Raw genomic sequence first — 24,633 nt, 5'->3', positions numbered from 1 at the left:
GAGGGTCGGGGCTTAGGCCAGAACGGCGACCTGGGGACACGAAATCCTCCACGTCGGGTTTGAGGCTTTCAGTGGTAACCGTATGGAGGAAAAGGCCGTGACTCTGCCTTTGCTCGGTCTGTGCTGTAGATAAACGCAGGGGCGTCCATTTGCCTGAGCCCGAGACACTCCTTTCATCAGTAAATTCACTTCATAAAAACACCAGGGAGAGGAGAAGAGAGAAAGGTAATTGCACCCACGACATCCCTTAATAAATCACAGGCTGGAGCCTGCTCTCATTCCTGACACTGCTGCCTCTTAATTATAGCTGTGTTCATCTGAGGAGACAGAGTAGGAGAGCCAGGCTGTATGCAGAAGGGAGCACTAATTAAAACCTCTCTGTTCCCTAGAAAGATATTCATGCTTTCCTCTGGGGAAGAAGTGAACGGACTTGTCTCTGGCCATTCCCACAGGTTAATCTGTAACGCTGACTTTCACACAGCAAGGCAGTTCGTCTTGTTTTCAGCACCTGATGCTCTTGGCGTGGCTTCTAGGTTGAGATATGAGACTTTCAAAACTCCTTGAAGAAGGAAGAGGAATAACATGTACGCAGGCAGCCCGTGCAGGTGTGGGTGGTGTCTGTGGCGTGGGGTAAGGTTGGGCAGTAGGGGATGGCTCCTAAATCCATGTACGCTGACCACAACGGAGTTTTGCAAGTTATCCCTTGCTGAGGCTCCAGCCCTTAATATCTGACGGAGGCAGGACTTCTGTGATGGAGAGCGTGACTGCACCCAAGCAAACCCTCTAATTGGAATTAGATGGACCCCAATAGGCTCGATCCATGCTTAGATCCACACGAGAAGAGTCAGGTCCTTTGGGCTGGCCGGGGAAGGAGTCTTGTACCACCAGGCACCTGCACGCCAGCATCTCTAGATGATGTCCAGATGGCCTTGGTACCTGAGCACGCAGGCAGGTGCGTTGCTGATTCACCTGAGAGCACGACCCCTCCTAAATTGCAGGAGGAGAGCAGCACATCCGAGCGGTGGAAACGGCAGTTTGCCCCACTGAAGTCAAAGGGCTGATTCCCAAAGGGTGTAAGTCAGCATCCTCCAGCTGGGCCTGCGGAGTTTCAGTAGCAGAGAACCCAGGCTGGTGGAGGGAGGGTCCAGCCCAGCATCCAGGCGTGTGCTCGCCCCAACACGGCACTCAAATGAAGCCAGAGTAGGCTGGATGGGAATAACATGGGGAAAACGTTGGGCTGGGTGTTTTTCCCTCTTTTTTGCAATAGAAGGGGCAGGGCGGGAGAGTAAATGTGACAGGAAAGCTCGGGGGGTTAACCGTAGATCCACGGGACTGTCAGGTTTGTTGCCGTGAGTCGCTACCGCTTGAAAAAGAGAAAGTTGATAAAGTTTCACCAGCTGAAAAAACAACAAAAAAATAAAAAATGGCAGAAAAGCTGCAGCTCAGTCGGATGAGCTGCTGCACCGAGCGGGGCAGGAGCAGGTTCAACAGGATAAATTGCGAGCAAACGTAGCAGAGCCGTGCTCATTGCCGGTCCCTGCCAGTGCGGGCAGGTAGCACCCTAGGTGTGGTCGGGGCTGAGCAATCCTCTTGACACGGCAGCACCCTTTTCCCACCGCTCCTCCGCGCTGCTGCCTCTGCTCCGAGCTGAAAAACAAAGGAGGAAGGGGCGCCTGTCTACGTGACTTAAGTTAGGAAACTTCCGATACTCTTCAGCTTGGAAAAGAAACAGCACAGGTGCTGCTCTCCTCGAGATCCGCGATACTGCCCGTGGCACGGAGACAGGGAATACGGAACAGCTGTTTACTGGTAACGGAGCTGGGGGGCATCCCAGGAAACTGGCAGCTGGCAAGTGCGGCACAAACAGAAGGGGATGTCCGAGCCCCGCATGCAGAGCCGAGCTGCCGAGCATCTTGCCACAGGCCATTCGGGATGTCAAAAGTTTACACAGGTTGGCCAGATGCAGTTGGAGAAATTCCGGGATGAAAAAGGGTACCAAGAGCTCTTAAATCCCACTGCTGCAGGCTGGGAAACTTTGCAGAGAGGCTCCCCGTGTGCCTGTCTTGTTCTTGTCCTCCCATCTGGGCATCCGCGTGTGCTACAGCCACGCGTGCGCTCCCAACCTGCCATCCCAGCAGGAATGAGCACGGGTGATGGGAGAGGTGATGGACCACCCCCCCTCCAGGCAGCCGTCTCTGGCTCCTCTGAGCCAAAGGGGAGACTCGAAGGGAGGAGAGGAGCTCCGGCCCCAGGGACCGCTCAGTGGAAGGAAATCTCCTAAGAAGTGGAGACCGAGGGGAGACCTTATCACCCTCTACAGCTACCTGAAAGGAGGTTGTAGAGAGATGGGGGCTGACCTCTTCTCCCTGGTGACAAGTGACAGGACGAGGGGAAACGGGTTCAAGTTACGTCAGGGGAGGTTTAGATTAGATATTAGGAGACATTTTTTCACTGAAAGGGTTATTAAACATTGGAATAGGCTGCCCAGGGAGGTGGTGGATTCACCATCCCTGGAGGTGTTTAAAAAAAGGGTAGATGGGGCACTTAGGGACATGGTTTAGAATGTCAGGGTAGGTTAAAGGTTGGACTTGATGATCTTAAAGGTCCCTTCCAACCTCAGCAATTCTATGATTCTATGATTCCATGACCGAGGGTGGCTGGAAGAAACAAACCGGACGGTCAAAACCCGCCTCCCACAGTCACAGGCAAACGAGACCAGACAGGTCCCCAGTAGCAAACTAGACCAGACAGGTCCCCAGAACATCTGCTCCACACCTGGCGCAAGCCCAGAGACACTCCTGCTCTCTGCTCCCCGCCTGCCAAGACCTCGTCAGCAAACGGTCAAAGGTTAGAAGAAGGATGTAAAGCAGCGGAGCAGGCTGCGGGAGAGATCTGGGCTGTCACCACCCTCGGCGGTCCCCGGTATTTTCCCTAGAGCACAGTGTGTGACGCTGACTCCGACACGATGCCGAGACAAGAGCGCGTAGCTGCCAAGACGCTGCTCGCAGAGGCCGTGCTCCGCTCCGGCGCCGCATGGGTGGCTGGCACTAGGGTCCCCTTGTCACAGAACCCTGTCCCCCGACAACTCGAGCTATAAGAGGTCCTGGTTACCTCATGACATCCAGCTTAGCAGTAGGCCCACGCTAATCTCTTGCCGACAGGCGGTCCCACAGGGCAGGACTGAGGAGCACCTGGCTGGGGACCAGCGGGCACAGCACCGTGTCGTAGCCCAAAGCGAGCCCCAGATGCACCGGGGCTGCATGCGCGGGAAGAGCATCTTCGGGAAAGGTTGGCAGCATCCTCTCGCAGACGGCTGTGGGCAGGAGGGCTGCGTCCCCGTCCCCGCCAAGGCCAGGAAGGGGAATTACTGAGAGGGCTAAAAATGGCACGTACGTATATTTATCTGCAGTGGAAGGAGAACTGGGCAGGGGGGCTGGCTACCAGGGTTACACCTCTGCTGTCAGGAAAGCTGGTATTTGCTGAGGTGGAGGGTAAATGACTTTGGTTTCTCCGTTCCGTCAGGGGCTCCCTGTCCCTCTCCAAAGCGTGTGTATTCCTGTGCTCTCGGGGCCACCTGCCCCTTCCTTCACCATGACTACGCCAGGTTCCGCACCGGGCATGTTTGGACACAACCCCGCTTTTGCAAACCTTCCCTTGCTCCAGAGGTGACACACAAGCCTGTGGCTCGTTCCCTAAAGACAGTCAGTCTGGCGAGGAGAGCTCACTGGTTTTAAACCACAGGTTGTGGTAAACGCCACCCCTGCCGCCTCCTTTGGCTGCAGGAGAGTCCACGTGGCCTGTGTTGGCACGACTGTCCGCCATCCTCCGACAGCCCCAAGCCTTGCAAACCCAGCTTGCCCACCTGGCATAAAAGGGCTTTCTCGCTCCTTCCCATCTCCTCGTTGAGGATCTCAGGGTCTCTCAGGCCAGAAGGGACATCAGGAGGTCTCTAGTCCAACCCAAAGCAGGGTCAGCTCTGAAATCGGGCTGATTTACTCCGCCTGTTCTTGAAAATCTCCAAGGGCGGAGACGGCACAATCTCTCTGGGCAACCTGCTCCACAGTGCTGAGGTTCCCACCGCAGAACGCGTCTCCTTCGTGTCCCCCTGCAGAGCTTTAGCTATTTCAGGAGCGGAAATCCCTGTGCCAAGCCCCTGTGGGTGTGCAGGAGTGGCTAGTGAAACTTTTCCTCTTTGAGACATTACAGGAAGCTCTTCTCGTCCCTTCCCAGCCCTGTAGTCACTCCCGGTTTCTCCTCGCCCAGCCGAGAGCTGGCCCTCACAGACTCTCATCCCCGGCCCCTGCTGCAGGGACCAATTCTGCTTTTTCCTCCTTGCCCTTGCAGGAGATTAAGTTTTTTGTGGCAAGATTGTTAAAACATTTCTGCACCGTAAGATTAGAAATGGCCATTTAAATTCTTTTGATAAACCCAGCCTCACACATCCTTCTATTCTAAATGAAACAAAGGGCAAAGGGAACATTATTTTTTTTTTGCCGTTTTTTGTTTTGGAACGATCTCTCGTGGGACTGTTCTGGTTGCTGCGTAACTGGCTGTTCATGCTGCAAAACCCCCTCCTGCCGCCTCACCCATGGAGCTCGGTAGCTTTACTGAAAGTCCAAACATCGGAAATCAACCCCGATGAGGGATGATCGCCCTGTAAAAGCCCGGGGTTTACCTGCAGGCATCAGCGGGAGGCTCCAAGCGGTGCCGGCTTGAGCCATTCCCAGCCGCTCGCCCTCCTGCGACGCTCCTCCGTTGTGGGGCTTGAGGGGCCGGGCTGCGAGTCACATTCTGGAGCTGACCTGGCTGGAAAACAAACCAGCGAGGTTAAAAAAAAAAAGACACGTCAGGGGAATGGGGTTCAAGCCCCACCGGTCCCCGCTCAGGGTTGGAGTGCTCCCGCACAGAGTTGCTGGGGCCGAGGTGGTGGCCAGGGACAGCAGGAGGGTGGGAAGTGCTGAAGCTGCTCCTGGAACCAAGACTGTAACTTGTCACGGTACGGTGCGAGTCGCTAGGAGGAGAGAATCGGGACCATTCGCTCGTCTTTAGTCCAGGTGTCAGAGTGAAAATCAAGCAGGAGTTTAAAGGCAGGAGAGAGGAACCACCAGAACTGAGATTGCTGCATCTGACAGCGTCCCCAAGGGTTAATACAAGGAGTCTCTGGAGCAGACTTTGCCGACAGAAGGCTCCAAATGCTACCGCTCGGTCAAGAGCCGCTCACAGGACAGCAAGATGAGTTGCTTAAAAAGGGGTTAAAGCGAGTAGGCGATGAATGAGCCCATCTGGACCAGCTGCCCTGGTGTCCGTCCCTCGCGGGAACGCCAGGCCCTGACTGCAGCTCTTCTCCTGACCGACAGCCCGATGCTCTTTCCAGCTTCGGCACCTGCATCCCACCTCTGCTCCGAGCCACAGGAGCTCGTCCCCTTCCAGCCGTTCCTGTATTCCTCTTGTGAGATTGTCAGTTTTTCTACTGCCCTTTCACTGATGGGAGCAGAGCGCTGCAGAGTCTCAAAGACATGCTGAAGGAGACACAGGAGACCACAGGATCATGGAATTGTCGAGGTTGGAAGGGACCTTTCAGATCACCGAGTCCAACCATCGATGCAATGCTGCCAAACCCACCACTAACCCATGTCCCTCTGTACCACGTCCACCCGGCTTTTAAATACCTCCGAGGAGGCTCCACCACTCCCCTGGGCAGCCTGTGCCAATGCTTGATGACCCTTTCAGTGAAGAAATTTTTCCTAATATCCAAACTGTTGTCACCAAATCTCGTCCCTGATGTGCAGTCTGTGTCTTAAGAAAGGAGCGAGTCTCCTGCACAGGGTTTTTGAGAATAACGCCTGGTTCTCGCCTCCTCGCTGCTTCCTGGGACTGTGCACCTTGTCCTCCGAATCCAGCGACAGAGCAGGGCTGTCCTCAGCTGGCCACGGACGTTTGGTTAAATATTTTGCAACAGAACATTTATTTTGCATCAGCAATCAGCATTAGGGTTCCAGTGGGGACTCTCTGTGAGACTCCAAAAATCTCAGCATTTTGCAGGTAAAACAAATAAATGACTGAGAGCAAAAGCACGGTTTGATGAACCCCCATTTCTGCCTTTCAGAGACAACTGGGAAGTGATAAATCACAATTTTCCATATCGAATTTTATCTACCGTGACGTATATATGAAAATACCAACAACAGGGGAAAAAAAAAAAGCTAGATTAGACGACTACTAAAAAAATGCCTGAGTGCTGCTGCGTGGACGTTTTTTGCTTATTCCCACCCTCAGCAGCACAGCCCGCTCCCCGGAACCGGGTGGGTGAGACACCCTTGTTGATCCAAGCTGCACCCCCAGCCAGTGCCAGTGCCCCGAGACGGGAACTCACTGGCACAGCAGCAAAGTGTCCCCCTGTGCTCTGCCAGCGTGGGCATTGACTTCTGACGCACGGGCTGGGCTCGGTCCCAGCTGCCAGTGCTCCTGCTCCCGCTCCTGCTCCCACCACGTGAGGTGGCGTCTTGACACCCCACCTGGAGTACTGGGTCCAGCTGTGGGGCACCAGCAGCAGAAGGACACGGAGGTGTTGGAGCGGGGCCAGAGGAGGCCCCGGAGATGCTGGGAGGGCTGGAGCCCCTCTGCTGTGGGGACAGGCTGAGAGAGCTGGGGGGGTTCAGCCTGGAGAAGAGAAGGCTCCGCGGAGACCTTCCAGCCCCTTCCAGGCCCTCAAGGGGCTCCAGGAAAGCTGGGGAGGGACTCTGGATCAGGGAGGGGAGCCGTGGGACGAGGGGGAAGGGGTTTAAACCAAAAGAGAGGAGATTTAGATGAGATCTCAGGAAGGAATTGTTTGCTGTGAGGGTGGTGAGCCCCTGGCCCAGGTTGCCCAGAGAAGCTGTGGCTGCCCCATCCCTGGAGGGGTTCAAGGCCAGGTTGGACGGGGCTTGGAGCAACCTGGGCTGGTGGGAGGTGTCCCTGCCCAGGGCAGGGGGTGGGACTAGACGACCTTTAAGGTCCCTTCCAACCCAAACCATTCTATGATTCGATGAACCCAGCAGCAGCCCCTGAGCAAGACCCCACTCCCCCTCTGTGCTCACACTGTTGGGAGATGGGGCCGTCACCTCCATCGAAGGAAAGATGCCTGGTCAGAGCCCCACGTGCGTTTCGAGGGGCTGAATATGCCATGTAAGGAACACCCCCGTCCCCTGCCGCGCCACAAGGTGACCTGAACCCCGCCACGTCTCTGGGAGCATGGTTGCCACCAGGTCACTGAGCTGGTTAAACTGATGTCAGCTTGTTTTCCTGCAGTGACACTCAGCGCCAAGCTCCCCATGTGCCAAGTTTTAGCTCAAATGAATTGTTAGCAAGTGGCCAAAAATACACAGACAGGATATGAGTAGGAAGCACAAAATGGGGTGGGAAGAGATGGCGGCGAACGTTGTTGTGATTAGCCTAAAGAAGGCTAGAAAAGCCTTAAACATCACATGTGATTTTCAAGAGAGGAATCTCCTCCCTCAAATCCTCTGCCCCACCCTCCCAGCAGAAACCCCGGGGCAAGTTTTACAGCAGGAAATGAAAGTTATTGATGAATTAGTTTCCCCAAGCCCCAGCTGCTGTAGGCAGACGTTTGGAAAGGGAGCAGGGAGCGGAGCGAAACAGCTACTCGCTGGCATGGGCCGAGGGGGGGGGACTCCGGCCCTCTCCCTTTCTTTGGGGAAGGATACCACGGCGTGACCCTCCGGCGCAGGGAGATAAGTATTTCTTGGTTCAGATTTACCAATCTCACTGCAACCCCAAAGACTTCAAGATGACCACGCTGGAGAGAAACTGAAGCTAAACGTGGCCCCCAGAGTGGTTCTCAGCCTAATAACAAGCTTTTCTCTGATGGAGAACAAGCTCTTGGCACGCAGCCGTGCTGCTGCATGCCTGAACTTCTGCCAGGCGAGTGAATCAGCGTTTCAGGGAGTGACCAAAAATGCCCTTCCTTTAGGAGGAGGTGGTGGAAACGTCCCATCCTTCTCAACGCCTCGGTCTTGCCGATGAACCGGTCGGCATGGAGGCATTTATTTACAAACAAACCTCCCTCTGCCCCTCCTGAGGCTTGGTGAGGGACCAGCGATACCACCCCGTCGCCTTGCCTTGGAGCATTTCGGCCCCGGTTGGGCTGGCAGTAGCCGGGCAAGTGATACTCAGGTTTAAGGGTCCTCCTGGGGCTAAGGCCTTGGCTGGGAAGTAATGTGGAAAATGAATCAGCCTGCCAATTCTTTTTATAAATTATTTATTTATTCTTATATAATGTGAAAGCAGTAACAAACTCGGACGACGGAGGCTAGCTTGTAGGGATTGCACAGTATTAACATGAGGTGGGGTCGCAGTGTACTGACACATTAAAGCAATTGTTTAATGAACAATTAAGGCACTCGGGTGATTAGCTCAAAGCCCTAGTGACAGCAAAGGCCAATCTCTTACCTGCCTGTATGTCCACAGCTGGCAATAAACGACTGATACCCACTGGGGACTAACGAGGACCACCCAGGTACTATTAGCGTGTTGTCAGGGTAGACGCAGCAGCTGATGGTTGGACCAGTAGCTTTAAACCCTCTGGAAGAAGCAGTTTTGCTACGGGTGCTTTGTGTAAGCACACCGTCGCCTTTCAGGCACGGCTGTGACAGCCCTGAGGAAATTGGCTTTTTTGCCTTGAAGTCCCACCACCGAGAAGAACACTTTGCCCTCAATCAGAGCCGTAACGCCACTGCGGGAAGCAGCGGGGACGCAGCAGGAACCCTTTACGCCTTCAGCCCACCCTGCCCCACCGGTGCCTTTTGCCGAGTCTCCCAGCTGTTCCACAAATGCCGTCGAGCCTGGAAAAGCCGTAAGAGAAATGGTCGATATTCTCGCCGTACGGCGTGGCGCACGTGAGGAGCGGCTCTGGGAGCCGGCGCTTGCTGCCAGGAGACACGAGCACCCGGCCAGTTACACCCAGGGCCTTGGTGTTTTGCCTGAGCGTGATTCAATGCCCTCTTAGAGCAGAACAGGGCAGTGCCTTGGGCCGTTATCCGTCCTGCTCTGGAATATGACACACACACGCAGAGTCACTCCCTATTTTTACTGGCCTGGTGTCCGAGTCCTGATTTCTACGCCGAGAAAATAAAAAGGATCCCTTTCATCAACAGAGCCACAGCATCAAATCCTTTCCTGCTTCTAAAAATCACGGCTATAACACCCTTGCTGACGGAGATCCAGCTCCCGGGGTCTAGCACCAGGCTAGGAAAAAGGGATCATTTGGACAGGCGGGGCATGGAATAAGGACGCAGAGCAAAGAAACTTTCAGCATGACAACTACCAGCGCGTTTCTTCAGGAAATTTTCTGGGTACCAGGTGTGCAACACCCACGGGTCCTGCCAGCACCGGCACGTGATGGCTGGAGCCCTCCAGCCTTCCCCTCGTGTCCTGCCGGGACAGTCCCAGGGCCAGCTCCAGCCTCCCAGGGCCAGCATCACCTCCCACCGCTCTTCCCCCCCAGGGCTCCCATCTGTCAGGAGCTGGGCAAGGCAGCAGGCTTTGCTCACAGAAGGTGCGGGCACAAATAAAAACAGGACAGAGGAAAAAAGCTACAGAATTCCCCCACAACACTCTTGTCTTCCCAGGAAGCCTAGGGAACGCCTCGTACTGGGTTTTCTTCCTGGGGAATGCCAGCGGCTCACATTCGCTCCCATTAGGAAAGCGCTGAATTGGGGTCTTTTAGTTTAAACCATTTAACGAGCTTTTATACCAGGTGCGCTCGTCCGTCTCCTCTTCCACCTTTGCGAAAGCGTCTATTAACATTTGTCACGCTGTTCCTGGGCCAGGCTCTCAAGCTCGCCACGCTGCAGCCCAAGCGTAGCCAGTGCTCCGCTCGGTCCCCTGGCAAGAGCCACACAGCAAGCCCCAACCCGCTCCCTGTTTTCCCTCCACCCGGCTCCTGCGGGATTCCTCCAACAGGAGAGGAAAAGTGTAAGTTCAGGAGCTGTGACTCAGCACGGGGACTCTGCAAACAGAGGGGTAGCGGAGTCAGCTTCCATTTTTTTCCAGGATCATGGGGATTGTGGCTATTTGTGCCTTTTCCCTGGGTATTTACGGAGCAAGGTGCTGTCTAGACTCGCTTTTGGTTGTGTTTCTTTGAAGGAAGGTCTGGCAGGAATAGAAAATCTCCTCGTTTGGTTCAGGCAGCCTGCAGAGCCTTCCTCTCCCGCACCGGCCTCCGTGGGCACCGAGAGCCTCCAGCGCTGCCTGGACGCCTGTCCTGGACCTGAATTAAGGCCCGTTTGCTTATCACCGACGGACTGGGAAGAGCCTCACACACGTGTGGGTGTACGTGTGTGTTTGGGGGGACACGGAGGGTGACCCCCCACGCTCTCCCTAGGTAGTTTGCGAACCAATTTATAAATATTGGCACTTTTGCGCCGTTTGTGTTTCTGAGCGTTAACTCCCGAGCCTCCACGGCAGCCCCTGGGGGGATCGGCAGTAAAGCCAGCAGACGCGTTTTCTCCTAATCCCCAGTGCGATCCAGCAGGGCTCTGCGGTCTCCCAGGGACCGCTCACGCCAAGCCCAGCTGCCCGACAAGCGTGTGGGTGTTCCCCTCTCGACGCTGGGAAGTCTGCCTAAACATTTTCCCAGGAAATACTTTTTAAGCACAAATTACTGTTTCGGAGGAGGTGGGCGAACAAGGCACAGCCTACTTGGGTGTGATCCTCAGCGATGGGGACAAACCTTACCCTGGCGCTCTGCAGGACACAGCATGGAAGGAGGGAGGGACAAAAAGGGGCAATCCGGGTCCACCAAAGCTGGTAGAGGGGTGGCTGTAGGTCTGAGGTGCCTCAGCCCAAAAGAGCTGCTGCCTCTTCTCCCACGGAGGCTGAAGAACGCCTGGTTCTTCTCTGCTCAGACCTGCGCTGACCTGTTGGGCTGGGTTATATTTATTCAGGTGCTTGTTGTCTTGTGGAGAATCTCCGCAATGTGGAAAATCCCATGTACAGAGGAGGGAGTGTTTCCTCCGGACACCTGGCAGGTTGTACCCGCCGCCTGTGACTTTAACTACTGTATCGTGGTACATGCCGTGCACGCCCCGAAACTACACACGCGTTCGCGCTCACCCCTTCCACAGGGGCTAGTGTCTTCCCAAAGCGACCCGTGAGCTCGAGCGGCTCCGTCACTGTTAAGATAACTTGAAAGAGCGCCATGGGTGGGAGGGAGGAAGGGAACAACAGGACTCACCCCGTTCCAAAACTGGGTGCACTGTAAAGACATCTCAAACACCGCAGATAGGAATGGGGACTCCAAGGGTGACCAGACTCTCTGAGAAATATTGGTTGGATGTGTTCCCCTTTTCAGAGCAGGAAACACCAGCAACAGGTTGGAATAGAGTTTGTGAAGTTCCGACTTGGTCCCACTGAACCGCCTTGATTTGCAAAGACAGGGTTTGGAAATTTCAGATGGGGGAAGATCCTTGCTTTTACAAAGGAGCAGCAACACCACCAACCACCACCATGTTCATTTGTTTGGCCGGCAGCCTCTTTGCTCTGGATATGGGTTTCCTCCGACGCTTTCTGACTAACCCAAAGAGGGTTTTCTTTGTGAGGGCATGTTCTTGGTCTGGACCTACCGAGCAGGTCTGAATTTCTTTTGGTGGGCCCTGCCAGGCATCCTTCCTGGCAGGTTCAGAAAAGCAACCAAAAGCAGGAGAAGGGTGGTTTTGTCATTAGGAGGCTGGACCAGGACACAAGAGACCCAGGCTGAGTTCTCAGGGCTGCCGCAGGCTCCCAGGGTCCATCTCACAAGCGCTTTGAGAGATCTAAACCAAGATGGTGCGAATGTAGATGTCTCGGTGCCACACGAGGAGCACCGAGCACACAGACCCCAGTGCCTCGCCAGCACCCGAAGGCTGTTGTGTTAGTGGGTTGCTGTGGGACTGTAGCCCTGCCTGTCTGCCAGGCCCTTCAGTACCATCACAGTGGGCAGGACAGAGGGCGGGAGGCGGCAGGATACTCTCGGGGACGGGGACGGGCTGTCTGGAGCGTGGGCAGTGCAGGACACACGCGTCACGGTGCCCGTGCTCCCGTTGCTCTTGCGTGGGTACGAGCAGACTGAGGTTTGCGGGACGGTCCGTCAGACAGCTTTCGCCAGCGTGACATTGCCTTATGAAAACACTCCGCAGCCCTCACAGGCAGCACTTTGTTGTCCTGGGAAGCTTAAAAGATAACATCATGTGGTCGCCAGCTAATGTTTCTAACTGACACTTTATGTTACTTGCCGCAGCTTTGCTAATCTAGCGTTTCTGCCTGACCCGTCCAGTTGGCACGGGCTCCAGGCACAGACAGCAGCACCCTCCTTAGACCTGCCCCCTCCCGCCCCAGGCAGGACCCCCGGCAGCGTCTCCATCACGTATTTCACCAGTGCCCAAGCCCCATCATCTGCTTGGTGCAGAGACCTCCTTTGCCACATCCTCAAGCACTTCACACGTGCTGCAGAATGAAGCACTTTGACACTGGAAGAGGCTGCCCAGGGAGGTGGTGGAGTCACCATCCCTGGATGTGTTTAAGACTCGTTTAGATGTGGTGTTGGGGGATATGGTGTAGGGGAGAACTCTGTAGAGTGGGGTTGGTGGTTGGACTCGATGATCCCAAGGGTCTTTTCCAACCTAAATGATTCTATGATTCTATGAAGCCATTCCCCACCACCACCTTTAGGTTGACCTGATGGGGCATGAGGGACCACTTGGCACGTTGGCATCATTCCGGGTGGTCCAACTCAGTCAAGAAACGCTTTAGGCTACAGACATCAAGCCATACTTGACCCCTTTTTGCGACACACGGGTTAAACCATCAGTATCAGCACCATGGCTCCAGGTAGAAAAACATGTTTCAATACCAACTTGTGGGCAGTTCGAAGTCCTGTCACACTGGGCAGATTTCAGTGGGTCGACTGACGGAAGCAAAGACAAGGTCTGTTAGAAATGGATTAGGGCATGCTAGGAAAAACTTACTATCACTCCTAGGTAGCTTATTTTTAAGGCTAGGGGGGGGGTTTCCATATTTTTCTACTGTTGTTCCAGCAAAAGCTGTTGCTTTTTGACCAGAGTTTCCACCGCTGCAATCATATATCCTAATGGCCTCTGATACCAACAGACCTTCTCCCACACGCTCAACCTGATCGCAGTCTTCAAGGTACTCTTAGACCTGTGATGAAAAACACTCACAGGCACTAGATGCTGCAATTAACAGTGATGAGAATAATAACAGCCCTAAAAAACCCTGCTAGGTATTTCACACTTTCAAGTTGTCCAGTCTTCACCCAAAGTCTAGAATTTGTCACAATCCCTTTCCACATGCTATATGAACAAAAATGTAGGATGACAGCCGACGAGGGAGAAGTATACCTAATAAAAATAACGTACGACAATAGCAGTGACTGGCCCAAAGAGAAGAGAGTGCTATTATTCCTTCCCCTCCCGTAGAGCTTCTCCCCCCTTGCAACGTTGCAGCTCCCTCTTCAAAGAGACTCAAAGAAAGTCAAAACAATGTATGGCCCGCTTCCATTTGCTATAAACGTACAGAAACGCAGCCCAGACGACAATGCCAGGCTCCTGTCACAACTCTCTGTGTCTTCAGGAGGATATTTGACCTCCGAGGATAAGACTGCCCGGAAAGTCAGGGAGGGAGATTTCCTTTGCTTTAAAGCACAACACGACTTCACCCACCTCGACGTCCTTCTCAGTGACTTCTGCTGGCCTCCCTAGGGCCCCCTGTTTCAGTACATGAGATCTCCTGGCCTGGGACAGGGGATGGTTAGCTTGGAGTTAACTAAGTTAACTTTAGCCAGGCAGTTAAGCTTCCCCTGAGAGCCCCCAGCAGAAGCCTGGTGCTGCCGTCTGTCCCCGCCGCCAGGATTTGAGCCTGGCTGAGCTGCTCCCATCCCGCCACACGCCACTGCTCGCGCGCGGGGCTTAGCTTCCTTGGTGACCCACGGAGAAACACTGCCCTGCACCATCCAAAGAGCGGGTGAGGGTCTCCAGCTGCGCAGCCGCACATCGCACGGCTAAATTTGCCTCTCGCTTCCCTTCCAACGCGTGCTCGCCCCGCTGGGGAAGGAGCACACAGCGGCTGCGCCCCGCGGGGAGACGAGAGGGAGATTGGGAACTCTACGCAGGGAAGCGCGAGCCACCGCCGAAACGACAGCGGGGAGCGGGCAACGCGTGTGTCCGAGGTTGCGGGCAGTCAGAACTCTTTGGGATGCCCCCACAAGGAGGGGGAGACTCGGGGAAAGCTCAGCCATCACCCCATCTCATCTTTGGCTCTCTTCACGTCGAGAGGTGAAGCACTCACAGCCCTTTCTTCATTTTCATTCAAGCCCAGCTGTCTCTCGATTTTGCGAAATCATTATAAAGCCTCCAACCCCTCAGAAATGTGCCCCTCCCCGCCAGTCTGCCAGCCAGGATTCAATTAATATCAGGCAATTTAAACTGAATTAAAAGCTCTGGCGCAAGGCTCCGTCCTGGTTTAACTTGGCCAGCATCACACCACACCCGCATTTCGATTAACGCGAGTTTGAACACAGACACGGCCCTTAACGCAGCGGTGAGAGCTAGGCAAAGGTTAAGCAATGAAAATAGCACGAATAAATAAAAAGGCAGCGGCCCAGCAGGATAAGGACCCGCTGACCTGGCAGGCGCACACATTGCTGCCAGTTTCATGCCCTCTTTGGGACACAGGCACCCTGGGAGGGAGGACAACCTTCCAACGGCGCGGGGCGAAGGGAGGGGGGACACTGGGGTTTACTGCCTTACAAACGCCGAGAGGGACCAGGGATCACTCCGTCGGACGGGTCAGAAGGAGCAATTTATAATCAAGCCCCTCACCGAAACGTCAGCGGTGCTAACGGATTACAGCTTCTGCTTGCCCAGGTGGAAGGGTTTTGGAGCGTCGGGGTATAAATGGGACCCCAAGCGGCACAAAACCTTCCTGCGGGTCCGTGGGCGGTGCGTGCTCCCGTCACACGCTCCAAGCAGCGCGTCGGCAACTCATTCTGACCCCGCGGGGTCCAGTGGCGTTCCCAGTAGCCGAGGTACACGGTAGCTTATCCTGCCTTGCTCTAGGGAGCCCAGCTTATCCCGTCAGAGCTTTTGTATTAAGTACCATGAGATAAAGAATGGGCTCATCCCGTGGCTGGTCCCACTTCACCCCCGACGCTGCGCCGCTGCCATTGCCGGGGGCTCTGCTCCTCTGGCAGCCACACGGGGTTTGACCAGATGGGTTCCTCCAAAAGCAGATCCCCCAGCGTTTGTCTTTCAGACGGAGCTTGTGAAGGAGAAACAAAAACCAGGGTGACCTTGGCTGCATCCCCGGTTCCTCCTGCTTTTTTGTGGCTGGGGCCTGGGAGCGAGCTCTGAACTCCACGAGCCAAACGCAGCACCACTTACCCGCTGGAGTAACCTGGATTTCAGTCCGTTAAGGACACGGCCCTGGGGGAGTGTGAAAGGGAGCCCGAAATATTACACGAAGATACAGAAACATTCCCAGCTATGATCATCAGCTGCGGGACCAAAGCAATGGGATGGTGTAAAGTAAACAGACCAGAGCTGGGTTTATTAGAGCACGTTCCCTTTTCTAGGTATCTTATGCTAATGCGCACAGAGATCTGGGAGATAGGAACAGTTTGAGGACTGTAAAAGGAAACCGGCAGACAGCTATTAACAGAGGAAAAATTCACAGGTACCCAAAGCTTGGGCGCAGGGACGGGTTTTATTACACTCAGAGGGGTTGGCAGAACACCAAGTTTCTATTCTAACATGTGTATGAATTTATACCTGCACGTGCGTGTGCGTGCACGGACTGCAGCATCAACCGCAAGAGAGACGAAAAAGGGAGAATTCAATACACGAGCTACAAAACGCACTTCAAAGTCATTTCTAACAGTGCCTCTGTGCTGAGGAGCGTTACTGGGACACAAAGCAGGCTGAAAGCCGTAAGGCTGAGCCCAAAAAGACGCCGGGTTCCTCCGCGCAGTCGGTGCGTGTGCGTGGCTGTGCAGCGGCGTAGGACACAAGCCGTGTCCTTTGCCTGGGAGCTGGATCTCCACAGCATCCGTCCCTCTGACAGCCGGGGCAGTTTTGTTAAGATCAGTGAGAAAACTCCGTCTCCGCCCTCACCTCCGGGTGAGACACACGGAGCAACGTACCGCAAGCGTTCCCAACTGGAGAAATGAAAAGGGATACGTAAGGAATCTAGGGCAGCTCTGCTGACGATGCAACAAGCCCCGCCGCAGATAGTCAGCCTCCAGAGGGGAAATCCCAGGTGCCAGGGATGACTCCAAAGTATTCCCCAGGGATTACGCACAATTTAGCCTAAGCTCAGCTAGAAAAACCTTTGCGAGGCAGCTCTGCTGCCTGCCAGGGATGGCTGTCACAGCGGCCCCACGGCACAGGCCAAGCACGTTCAAAGGTCCCCTCACAGGAAATCCCGCTGGAGACACGGATGAATTTCTTCCTCCAGGTCCCTGATGGGTATTTTAAAGCCATACCTTTGAATTCTGACAACCTTATAATGAGGTGAGCGAGGTCCGACCCGGGCGAAGCAAACCAGAGGTGCGGAGTGCCGAGCCCACAGGCAGGTGCCCCCAGAGCTTTTCAAAAGGGAATAAAAAAACCCGAAGACTTTTGCTGGCTTTCCTTCAACTCACGCACTAGAGCAGAGGTGACTATCTCGGATGCCAAACACAAAGCGTCCCCTGAGGTTTTATATACCTTGTTTGCCCTTCTTCCCCCCCCCCGCCGCCCCTGCCCTTGCAGTTCTGCTCTCAGAGCAGTGCCTGGATCTCTCTCGCATCTTCTCTCACATTATTTATAATTCTCATCTGAAAGAGGAGGAAAAAAATCTGTGATCTGAGCCTGCCTGCCTCTCACCAAACCATCGCAGTAAATTTTTCTCCATCCTTATGCTGCCAGCGGAGCAGCGTTCACAATCATCTCACTTTTCTCTGTGCAGGCTATACCCTGGTAAGGATACTTTAGCAGCTGGGATAGAGCTCAAAATTGCCACATAACAAAAGATAATGGCACCATAGGCACGAAAAATGACTCAGGACACTTACAGTCATGAGCACGCGGCCGCGAGGATCCGTATGTTCGTTAATGGCATCTGACAGGCCATAAAGTCAAAGGCCACCGCGGTGCCTGCGAAGCTGCGGGCAGGGCGGCTTTGCTAGAAGGAGACGTGCTGAAGTCCCACAAAGTCGGGGTGGGCCCGGAAGGGACGCGCGAAAGGGGAGAGGTGGGAATAGGTGTTGGAACGGCATCCTGGGATGTGTCATCTTCAGCCCAGGCGAGAGCTGTGCGAGGTGTCTGAGAGCAGCAAGGAAAGCCCATCGCGCTCACCTGATTGCTCTCCACCTGCCCACGCTGCTCCTTGGAGACCCCAAATCAGAGCATGCACACAGATACATCACCCGATGGCGCGTTTTCTAATTGCTAACCCTGTCTCCTCTGCTTCTGCTGCAGTTGCCTGTCCTGCGAAGCGACATGAGTCACAAGGGATCCCTCAGCAGCAACCCCGGCTCATCAAAGTAAGGATCTCCATGGTGGGCTTCCTCCATCGCGCGGCTGGCACCACCCAGGGGGATGCTCCTTGTGGTCCCACTTGCCCCCCGCAAGTCCCTGGTGTTTGTTTCACCCTTCCTGGGCACCTCACAAGCTGTGGCCGTAGCCAGCATCGCTGCCCCACACCTCACAGGCCCGGCGCGTTGTGGCTCGGTAGTGCCATGTTAGGTGCAGAGAGGAGAGGGACACCAGGAGCCCATGGCGGCTTCCTGATGGAGCCAGAGCCACCAGTTCACTCCCTCCTTCCTGCACGCTCCTGGTCTCCAGAGAGCACCACGAACCACTGCCTGCCCTCAGGGGGACATGGTGACAGAGCACAAAGGAGCCACCGGCCACCCTCTGGCTCACTGCACCGTGCAGGACAGCCCGACCACAGCGCCCAAAACCCTGAGGTCCCGCTTTGATCCTCCCCTGCCAGGCCCGAGCCGGAGAAAACACTGTTATCTCCTGGCCACACACTCCTACACACAACCCAGGCATGGGGGGTGGCCCTAGAGGGGAGGTAACCCATGCTTAGAGACCTGACGCCCCGAAACTCAAGTATTTACACACAATTATGTCCTTCCACATTTTTACATGGGACATGTTCTACATCTGAGCATCTGCCTTCAAGGAGTACACCTCAAAAGGGTCCATTAATAAGGGATCTTCATCTTGGCACTTAGACTGCCTCCAGTTGAGGTGGACTCAGGTGTAATGTGGAGGGGTCTCCATTTACCTGCGCCGCTCCCTGAAACAACCCCGCTTATCGCACACTGGGAGCCACTGGCCTTCCAAGAGCCCCTCCAGAAGCCATGTCCTCCCAGGGGACACCGTGTGCGAAGGTAACTCTAGTGGGGACGGGCCTAGATGGGCTCCTCTGTCTCCTGTTTCCAGCTGCTGGGTTTAGTGACATGTGCCGGCGGTGTGGATAACAGCTAGGGTTGCAGAGGCAGCCGCCGGCACAGTCGGACAAACAAATAATTTTGCCTGGTAATTCGGAGTCGCACCACGTCTGATGGACGTGATGAAGGGGACGGGGCTGGTCGCCCTCGGGAGAGCTGCAGACGCGAAAGCAGATGTTAAAAAGATCAGGGAGGTGATGGTTTCTTTGTACCTTCTCTCTTTGACAGTGGCAGCATGGGGAAAGCGGACGGAGCCGCCAAGCTGAGCGCAAAGGACCTGTACGGTAAGTCATGCCCACAAACACCTCTAAGGTTTCCTGTCGCAAAAGCACCTCTGGAGATCTGGATGTAGCCGTCGGGGAGTTCCAAGCTGGAACTCAATCAAAGCCAGGCGAATCCAGGCCTCCACACGTAACAGGCTGGCCCGACGCGGCAGCACAAATGCACCTTACCTCTGTGCCACCGCCTCCCATGCCGGGCACAGCCGTGATTTGGTGAGGACAGACAAGCAGGACGTTGCTTCCCCTCGCCCCCACCCGTCACCCAGCTCCTCTCCAGTTATGTTAGCAAGATCACCTGATAAAGGGCCCAACAAAAGAGAGACTGTCCTCAGCAGGTTAATTATTATCCTCTGTTAACTACTCAGTGAACCATGAAAGCTCCGGCGCCCTTTGGAAGCAGAGGAATCAGCAGGAGGGTGCTTGTGCAGAGCCTGATCTGCAGCTTGTTTATAAACCACCCCGGCTCCAGAGGAGCTGTAGAAAACCTGCCGGTGTCAATAACAGTTATTCCTGATCACAGCAGCTCTCTCACCGTACCCCAGGCGCAGACCTGGCCCCCGGGGTAGGCAGAACAAGCAGAAAGTCGCGTGAGAAGTCACCCCCCCTGCGTCACTCCCTGGATAAGAAGCCGGGGGTCTGCGAGCAGCTTTCGGGGAGTCCAAGCCTGCAAAGTGCCCCCGCCTGAGGGCTGCCCGTTTGCCTGGTCGATGCTTTCACTGGGTGGCAACAGGCCGTGTGTGCCCCTGGTTGGCGAGCTTGTATTTGATCAGAAACCCCCTTGGCAGCCACGAGGTGAGGGATGGTTTATTTGTCGCCGGTGTGTTTGTGACTTTGGTGCCCGAACGGTTTTGCCGGGAGGTTTATCGGCGTGGAGGGGCCAGGAGCAGCGTCCCACAAGTGACCCGTCTTGCCTGGGGAGAAGTGGGCGCCGGTGGGAAGGCGGGGGCTGCGCTTAGGATTAAACAAAGTCATCCTTAACTTCGGTTAGCTGCAAAAAAGTGAAATGTGGGAATAAAGGTAGAACAGGAATTTGGTGTTACTGGCCAGGGATGTGTGTGGCCTGGATGGTGCAGGACGGGCAGGTGACAAGCGGAGGTTTGAGCGGTGTCTGGAGATGAAAGGACACATGTTAAGCTCAGAAAGAAGAGGAGGTGAGGATCCAAGAGGATGAGGGGTGGGAATGTTTGGGTGCTGCCCCACTGTGCCCCCAGGACTGCTAGTTCAGACGAGCTCCTCCTGCCTCTAACAGCATCACTGCTCTTGCTGCGCGCCCACAGCTCCCGCAGACCTGACCGGGGGCAGAAAGATTATAGCTGCAAGATAAATAGAGAACCACGTGAAAAATGAAACCGGGAGCCAAAAAAACCGCGTTGGAAACGCGGCACGTGCGCAGGTCGGCCCCCATGGGTGGAGGCAGCCTGGGCTCTGAGCCGCCGGGGTTTCGGGGTGGGATGGAACCTTTGGCGCGAGGCTGAGCTGGTGCCTCGGCACAGGGAGCGGGGACCACCCTGCGACGCCTCCACCGCAAAAGCTCGCAAAGGGAGAAGCCGACAAACTGCCTCTAAAACAAACACAGCTTCTCAAATAAGTCATTTTCAACACCAAGTTACATCCTTTAAATTTTTTTGCACGGACACGCCCCAAAAGCAAATTTCACCGGGGATGGGACCTCTCTGACCAAACTCCAGCAAACCTTAAATGAGGACCGTACATCCACGGGCCAAATCCTCCAGAGCAGTAAATCAGCTGCCTGTCATTTCCCTGCCACCTCCGAAGCGCAGTACGAGGTCTGCGGCAATTTGCCACATAAATCAGTGGCTCAGCCCAGCACCGCACCACTGCGTCCACAGGGTTTTCGCTTGGCAGGACTCGAAAGCCTCCCCGCTAATCCAGCGTGCCTCTCGCAAAGGACACTCAGCGTGTGTTACACCACTATTGAAACGCCTGGGTCCCCTTCGCACTCGGATCCTCCCTCCCCTAACATTAATTTCTGCTGTGAGCTGGCACATTTAGGGGTGGAGGGCAGGCAAGAACTAGAATTCCAGAGAGAATTGCGTTTCATAATGAAAGAAATCACCTCAAGCCGAGCTGGCCTTGATTATGTGATTACGATGCTGCTGAGGGACAGTCGGAGCTTACAAGACTTTTCATGGTTCCATTTGAAGTGCTGGAGCGTGTCCAGAGGAGAGCGACCAGGCTGGTGAGGGGTCTGGAGACCAGGGCATATGAGGAGAGGCTGAGGGAGCTGGGCACGTTTAGCTTGAGAAAGAGGAGACTGAGGGGAGACCTCATTGCCCTCTACAACTCCCTGAAAGGAGGGTGTAGAGAGGTGGGGGTTGGCCTCTTCTCCCAGGGGAATAACGACAGGACCAGAGGAAATGGTCTGAAGCTGCGGCAGGGGAGGTTTAGGTTAGATATTAGGAAGAATTACTTTACTGCAAGAGTGGTCAGGCACTGGGACAGCCTGCCCAGGGAGGGGGTTGAGTCCCCATCCCTAGAGGTGTTTAAGGAACGTCTAGATGTGGCGCTTCAGGGCATGCTCTAGTGGCAGAGATTGTAGGGGTTTGTTTGGGGGTTTTTTGTGTGCGTATGGTTGGACTCGACGATCTCAAAGGTCCTTTCCAACCATGAAGATTCTGTGATTCTATGATTTTTCTCCAGCATAATCAGGCTGGACCCTCAGCCAGTGTAGGCTGCCAGGCCTCCAAAGAAACGAGCGTAACAACTCCCAGACTCAGAGCCCAGAGACATCTACTGCGTTTAAAGCTCGCTGGGTGATACCTTTCCATCAGCTGTGGCTCAGTGCACACGGATGGCCAAATATTATTCCTAGGCGAATGAGGCCTTGGTTTTAGCTTTCTTCCGAGGATGTTTTTTCTACAGTAGAGCGTCTCTCCCCACTACGCAGCATGGGAGGAAGGGGGGCACGGACTGAACCATTAGTTCAGGTTCTAAATGCTAACCCAGCCTGACCCTTCCTGGCTGGCCTAACATGACAGGAGTGTCAACTGCGGGGACACGACTGCTACCTGATGGCCAAGGTGTCCCCAGGGACTTCTGGCAGTATTAAAGCCACCTCAGGTGAGGCCCTGGAGGGCGATATTTAGAAGCATCGTGGTGAGGCTGAAGCAGAGCAGCAGCTCCAGGCTGTGCCCAGAAAGTCAACTGGGTGACAGAGGTGGGGGATCCGCTCTGGGGGGTTTGAGGACGCAGTGTGAAACTCACAGGCCCACGCAGGTCCGCGCAGGGCACAGCCTCGCGGCTGCTGGTGGTGGGGAAGGTGGCTGCGCTGGTGTCACCCTTGGCCTGCTGCAATTGCCTTGGTCATCAAGTACATGGCACGCCACCATGTCTTCTTCACTGTGGTAAGCACGGAGGGAGGCAGAGAGATAACCAAAGTCACCAGGGAATCCTGCACAGAAATTGGCTTAAAGCCCTGAGATCCCTTCCCCTGGCTCTATCCCTACCAGAGCTGGATACACTTTCTAGGTGTTCAGTTCTCCTCGGTGGAGTTTCCTGGCTGTCACGGGAGCAGGATGCTCATCCTTTCCTCCCCCCTTAGCAAAACGGCATCACATTTGCTCAGCTCCACATTCTGGAAGAGTCCGTGGCTGCCTGCACGGTGCGAGCCCCGGCTCCGCCGGCAGCAGGGGGAATGGCTGGCACCTATCAGGTTGCCGCCTTACTCGATGCACAGCAACCAGCTGAATAAATGTTAATGCATACCATAAATAAATTAAACCGCTTCTCCGCTTACTGGCGTCTGCTCTGAACCTGGATGAAAGGCTGTGGGGGGGAAGAAGCCAAGGGAAGGGCTGGAAGGAAGCGTTTCTGCATAGCGCTTTCCACAGCTGGCCTCTGCCACCGCTTTCCGTGGTGACACCCAGGTGGATTCCTGCAGGCGTTCACTTAAGGTGCTTTGGTTGTCGATCGTGATGTCTCTCATGATGGATTAGGATGTGAGAAGCTGCATAAAGCCGAGGGCAGTTTAATGACTGCAGTGGATTTCTCATGGGGCTGCACGAAGGAAATGGCTCTGCAGCAGCAGCGTTCAGATCTCTTTGGGTACTGTGTCTGTCCCTGCGGTGCTCAGACGCTTTCCAGCGCCTCTGGCCAACTCCTTGGCTCTCTTTGCCTCTCATTTCAAGCGTTGGGGCGCAGAAGCACCCGCAGGTCCGACACCAGGCGGGTCCCAGGGTGGGACGTGGAGGGGCCCTGCAGGGGTGTGAGACACCAGCCTGGCCGGAGGCAGCGCTCCTCTCGCGTCCAAGCCTGCTAGACCCAGCCAACTGACTCCAACCTGCCATCCCCACCCCGGAGACGCTCATTTCTGGGAAAACACAAAACTTGTCAAGGTACAGGGCTGGAAAAGGGATTTTGGAGCAAGAGAAATTGCCTCTAGCATGAGTTAGGCTGGAGAGAGGTGGCGCTGAGCAGCAGCAGTCGCGATCACTTGACACTGCACACCCCCAGTAACCCGAGACAGGCTTTGGCGCTGTAACAGGACACGGGGAACTAAGACAAAGAGAAGAGCCATTCCCACCTGCCCGGCGTGGCCTTGGACAGGTATCATCTGCCTGGGGAGCCGCGGGGAGAGAGACTCCACCGGTGCCGGCTGCACCCACGAGCTGCTTGGCAGAGGCCGCTGGCCCTGGCTAGGCAGAATACAGGGATGGCAAAGGAGTAAATTACGTTTAACGGTCGTGAACCAACACCTGGGGGTCTCCACAGACCTCCCTTGGCTCCCAACAGGGCCTCCGGCCCCCAGACACGTGGGGAAGTCTCCGAGATGAGACTCGCCAGCCCCCAGCACGGTCCCCAGGCTGTCATTCCTCGCTGCCGACTCTCCCGCCCCCTCGCTCACGCCCTTGGGGTTGCTGCTGCGAGATACCCGCCACGGGCAAGAGTTGTGCCAACTCAAGAATTGCCCCAAAAAGCAGAAAGACGGGAACATTGACTTGAAACAATCTTGCTTTCCCTAAAGCAGCACTGTAAATGTGCATTTCCTATGGATGGCTCCGCACGATGACCAACAAAAGGATCATTATCTACTATTAGTTATTACCCAAACCATGGGCTTGTTAATTATTTCAGCTAGAGGCCACGTGGCAGTGACACAGTTATCAATGGGAGCACTGAGGTGCTGTTCCTTCCCCACAGCCCTCTAGAAGAGGGTTTGTGCTCGGATTTGACACACACTGGTATCTTCTGCAAGACACAGCCCTGGCAGGAGGCTGAGACCAAGCTTGCTCAGCTACACGGTTGGGTCGAGAGGACCGTGCCCGTGCCTAAACCCAAGGGGATCTGGGCAGCATCTGCACGATGCTACTCACTGTTGTGGCCCTCAGATGTAGATAGATCCTCTGTGTCTTTCAGCAAAGGCTAGAAATGGAAAGCACTTGGGTTCATTGAGACGATTTCTGAGGTTCAGTGGCTCGGTGGGAAGGCCAGGAGTTTGGTTTTCGGCAGGTCTGACTCATCTGAGACGTCAACCCGCGCCCTGAAGCAGGCCTGCTTTGCCGTCAGTAAAGCAGCGATTTATCCAGCAATTCTGGATAAAGCAGCTTTGCACCCGACTGGCTGAAGAGTCGTTTGCTTTAAAACTATTGTCCCACAGGAGAGTGAAGTCTGAGATCCAGCAAAGATCAAGACGCCTTGCCATAGAGAGAACGACCCACTTCCCTCGGACCGCCCTGCAGATTCCCGTTTGGGAAATCACAGGGGGACGGAGGGAACTGGTGCTGCCCGCAGCGGTACCGACCTAACTGGGATTTCCCGGGTCCAGCGTTGCCTGTACGTACAGCTCCCCCAAAGCTCTGCTCGCCCAAGATCTCCAGAGCACCGGACGGGGCAGACGGA

General features: G+C 55.1%; 2 protein-coding genes across 3 annotated transcripts in view; one reads left to right on the top strand and one right to left on the bottom strand.

The window, feature by feature from the left end:
• Positions 1-24,633, bottom strand: part of GATD1 (glutamine amidotransferase class 1 domain containing 1) — a 106,994-nt gene that overhangs the window by 9,966 nt on the left and 72,395 nt on the right. The gene's annotated exons all lie outside the window — the stretch shown is intronic.
• Positions 1-24,633, top strand: part of EPS8L2 (EPS8 signaling adaptor L2) — a 70,724-nt gene that overhangs the window by 5,113 nt on the left and 40,978 nt on the right. The window contains exons 2-3 of the mRNA XM_074586609.1: positions 17,511-17,575; positions 18,722-18,777. Coding sequence (XP_074442710.1) covers positions 17,532-17,575; positions 18,722-18,777 — 100 coding nt within the window. The 5' untranslated portion in view covers positions 17,511-17,531. The remainder of the gene's footprint in view (positions 1-17,510; positions 17,576-18,721; positions 18,778-24,633) is intronic.

Source organism: Larus michahellis, chromosome 4, assembly GCF_964199755.1.
Source record: "Larus michahellis chromosome 4, bLarMic1.1, whole genome shotgun sequence".
NCBI classification, from domain to species: domain Eukaryota; kingdom Metazoa; phylum Chordata; class Aves; order Charadriiformes; family Laridae; genus Larus; species Larus michahellis.
Note: the sequence above shows the minus strand (reverse complement) of the source record. Positions and strands in the feature narration are given on the sequence as shown.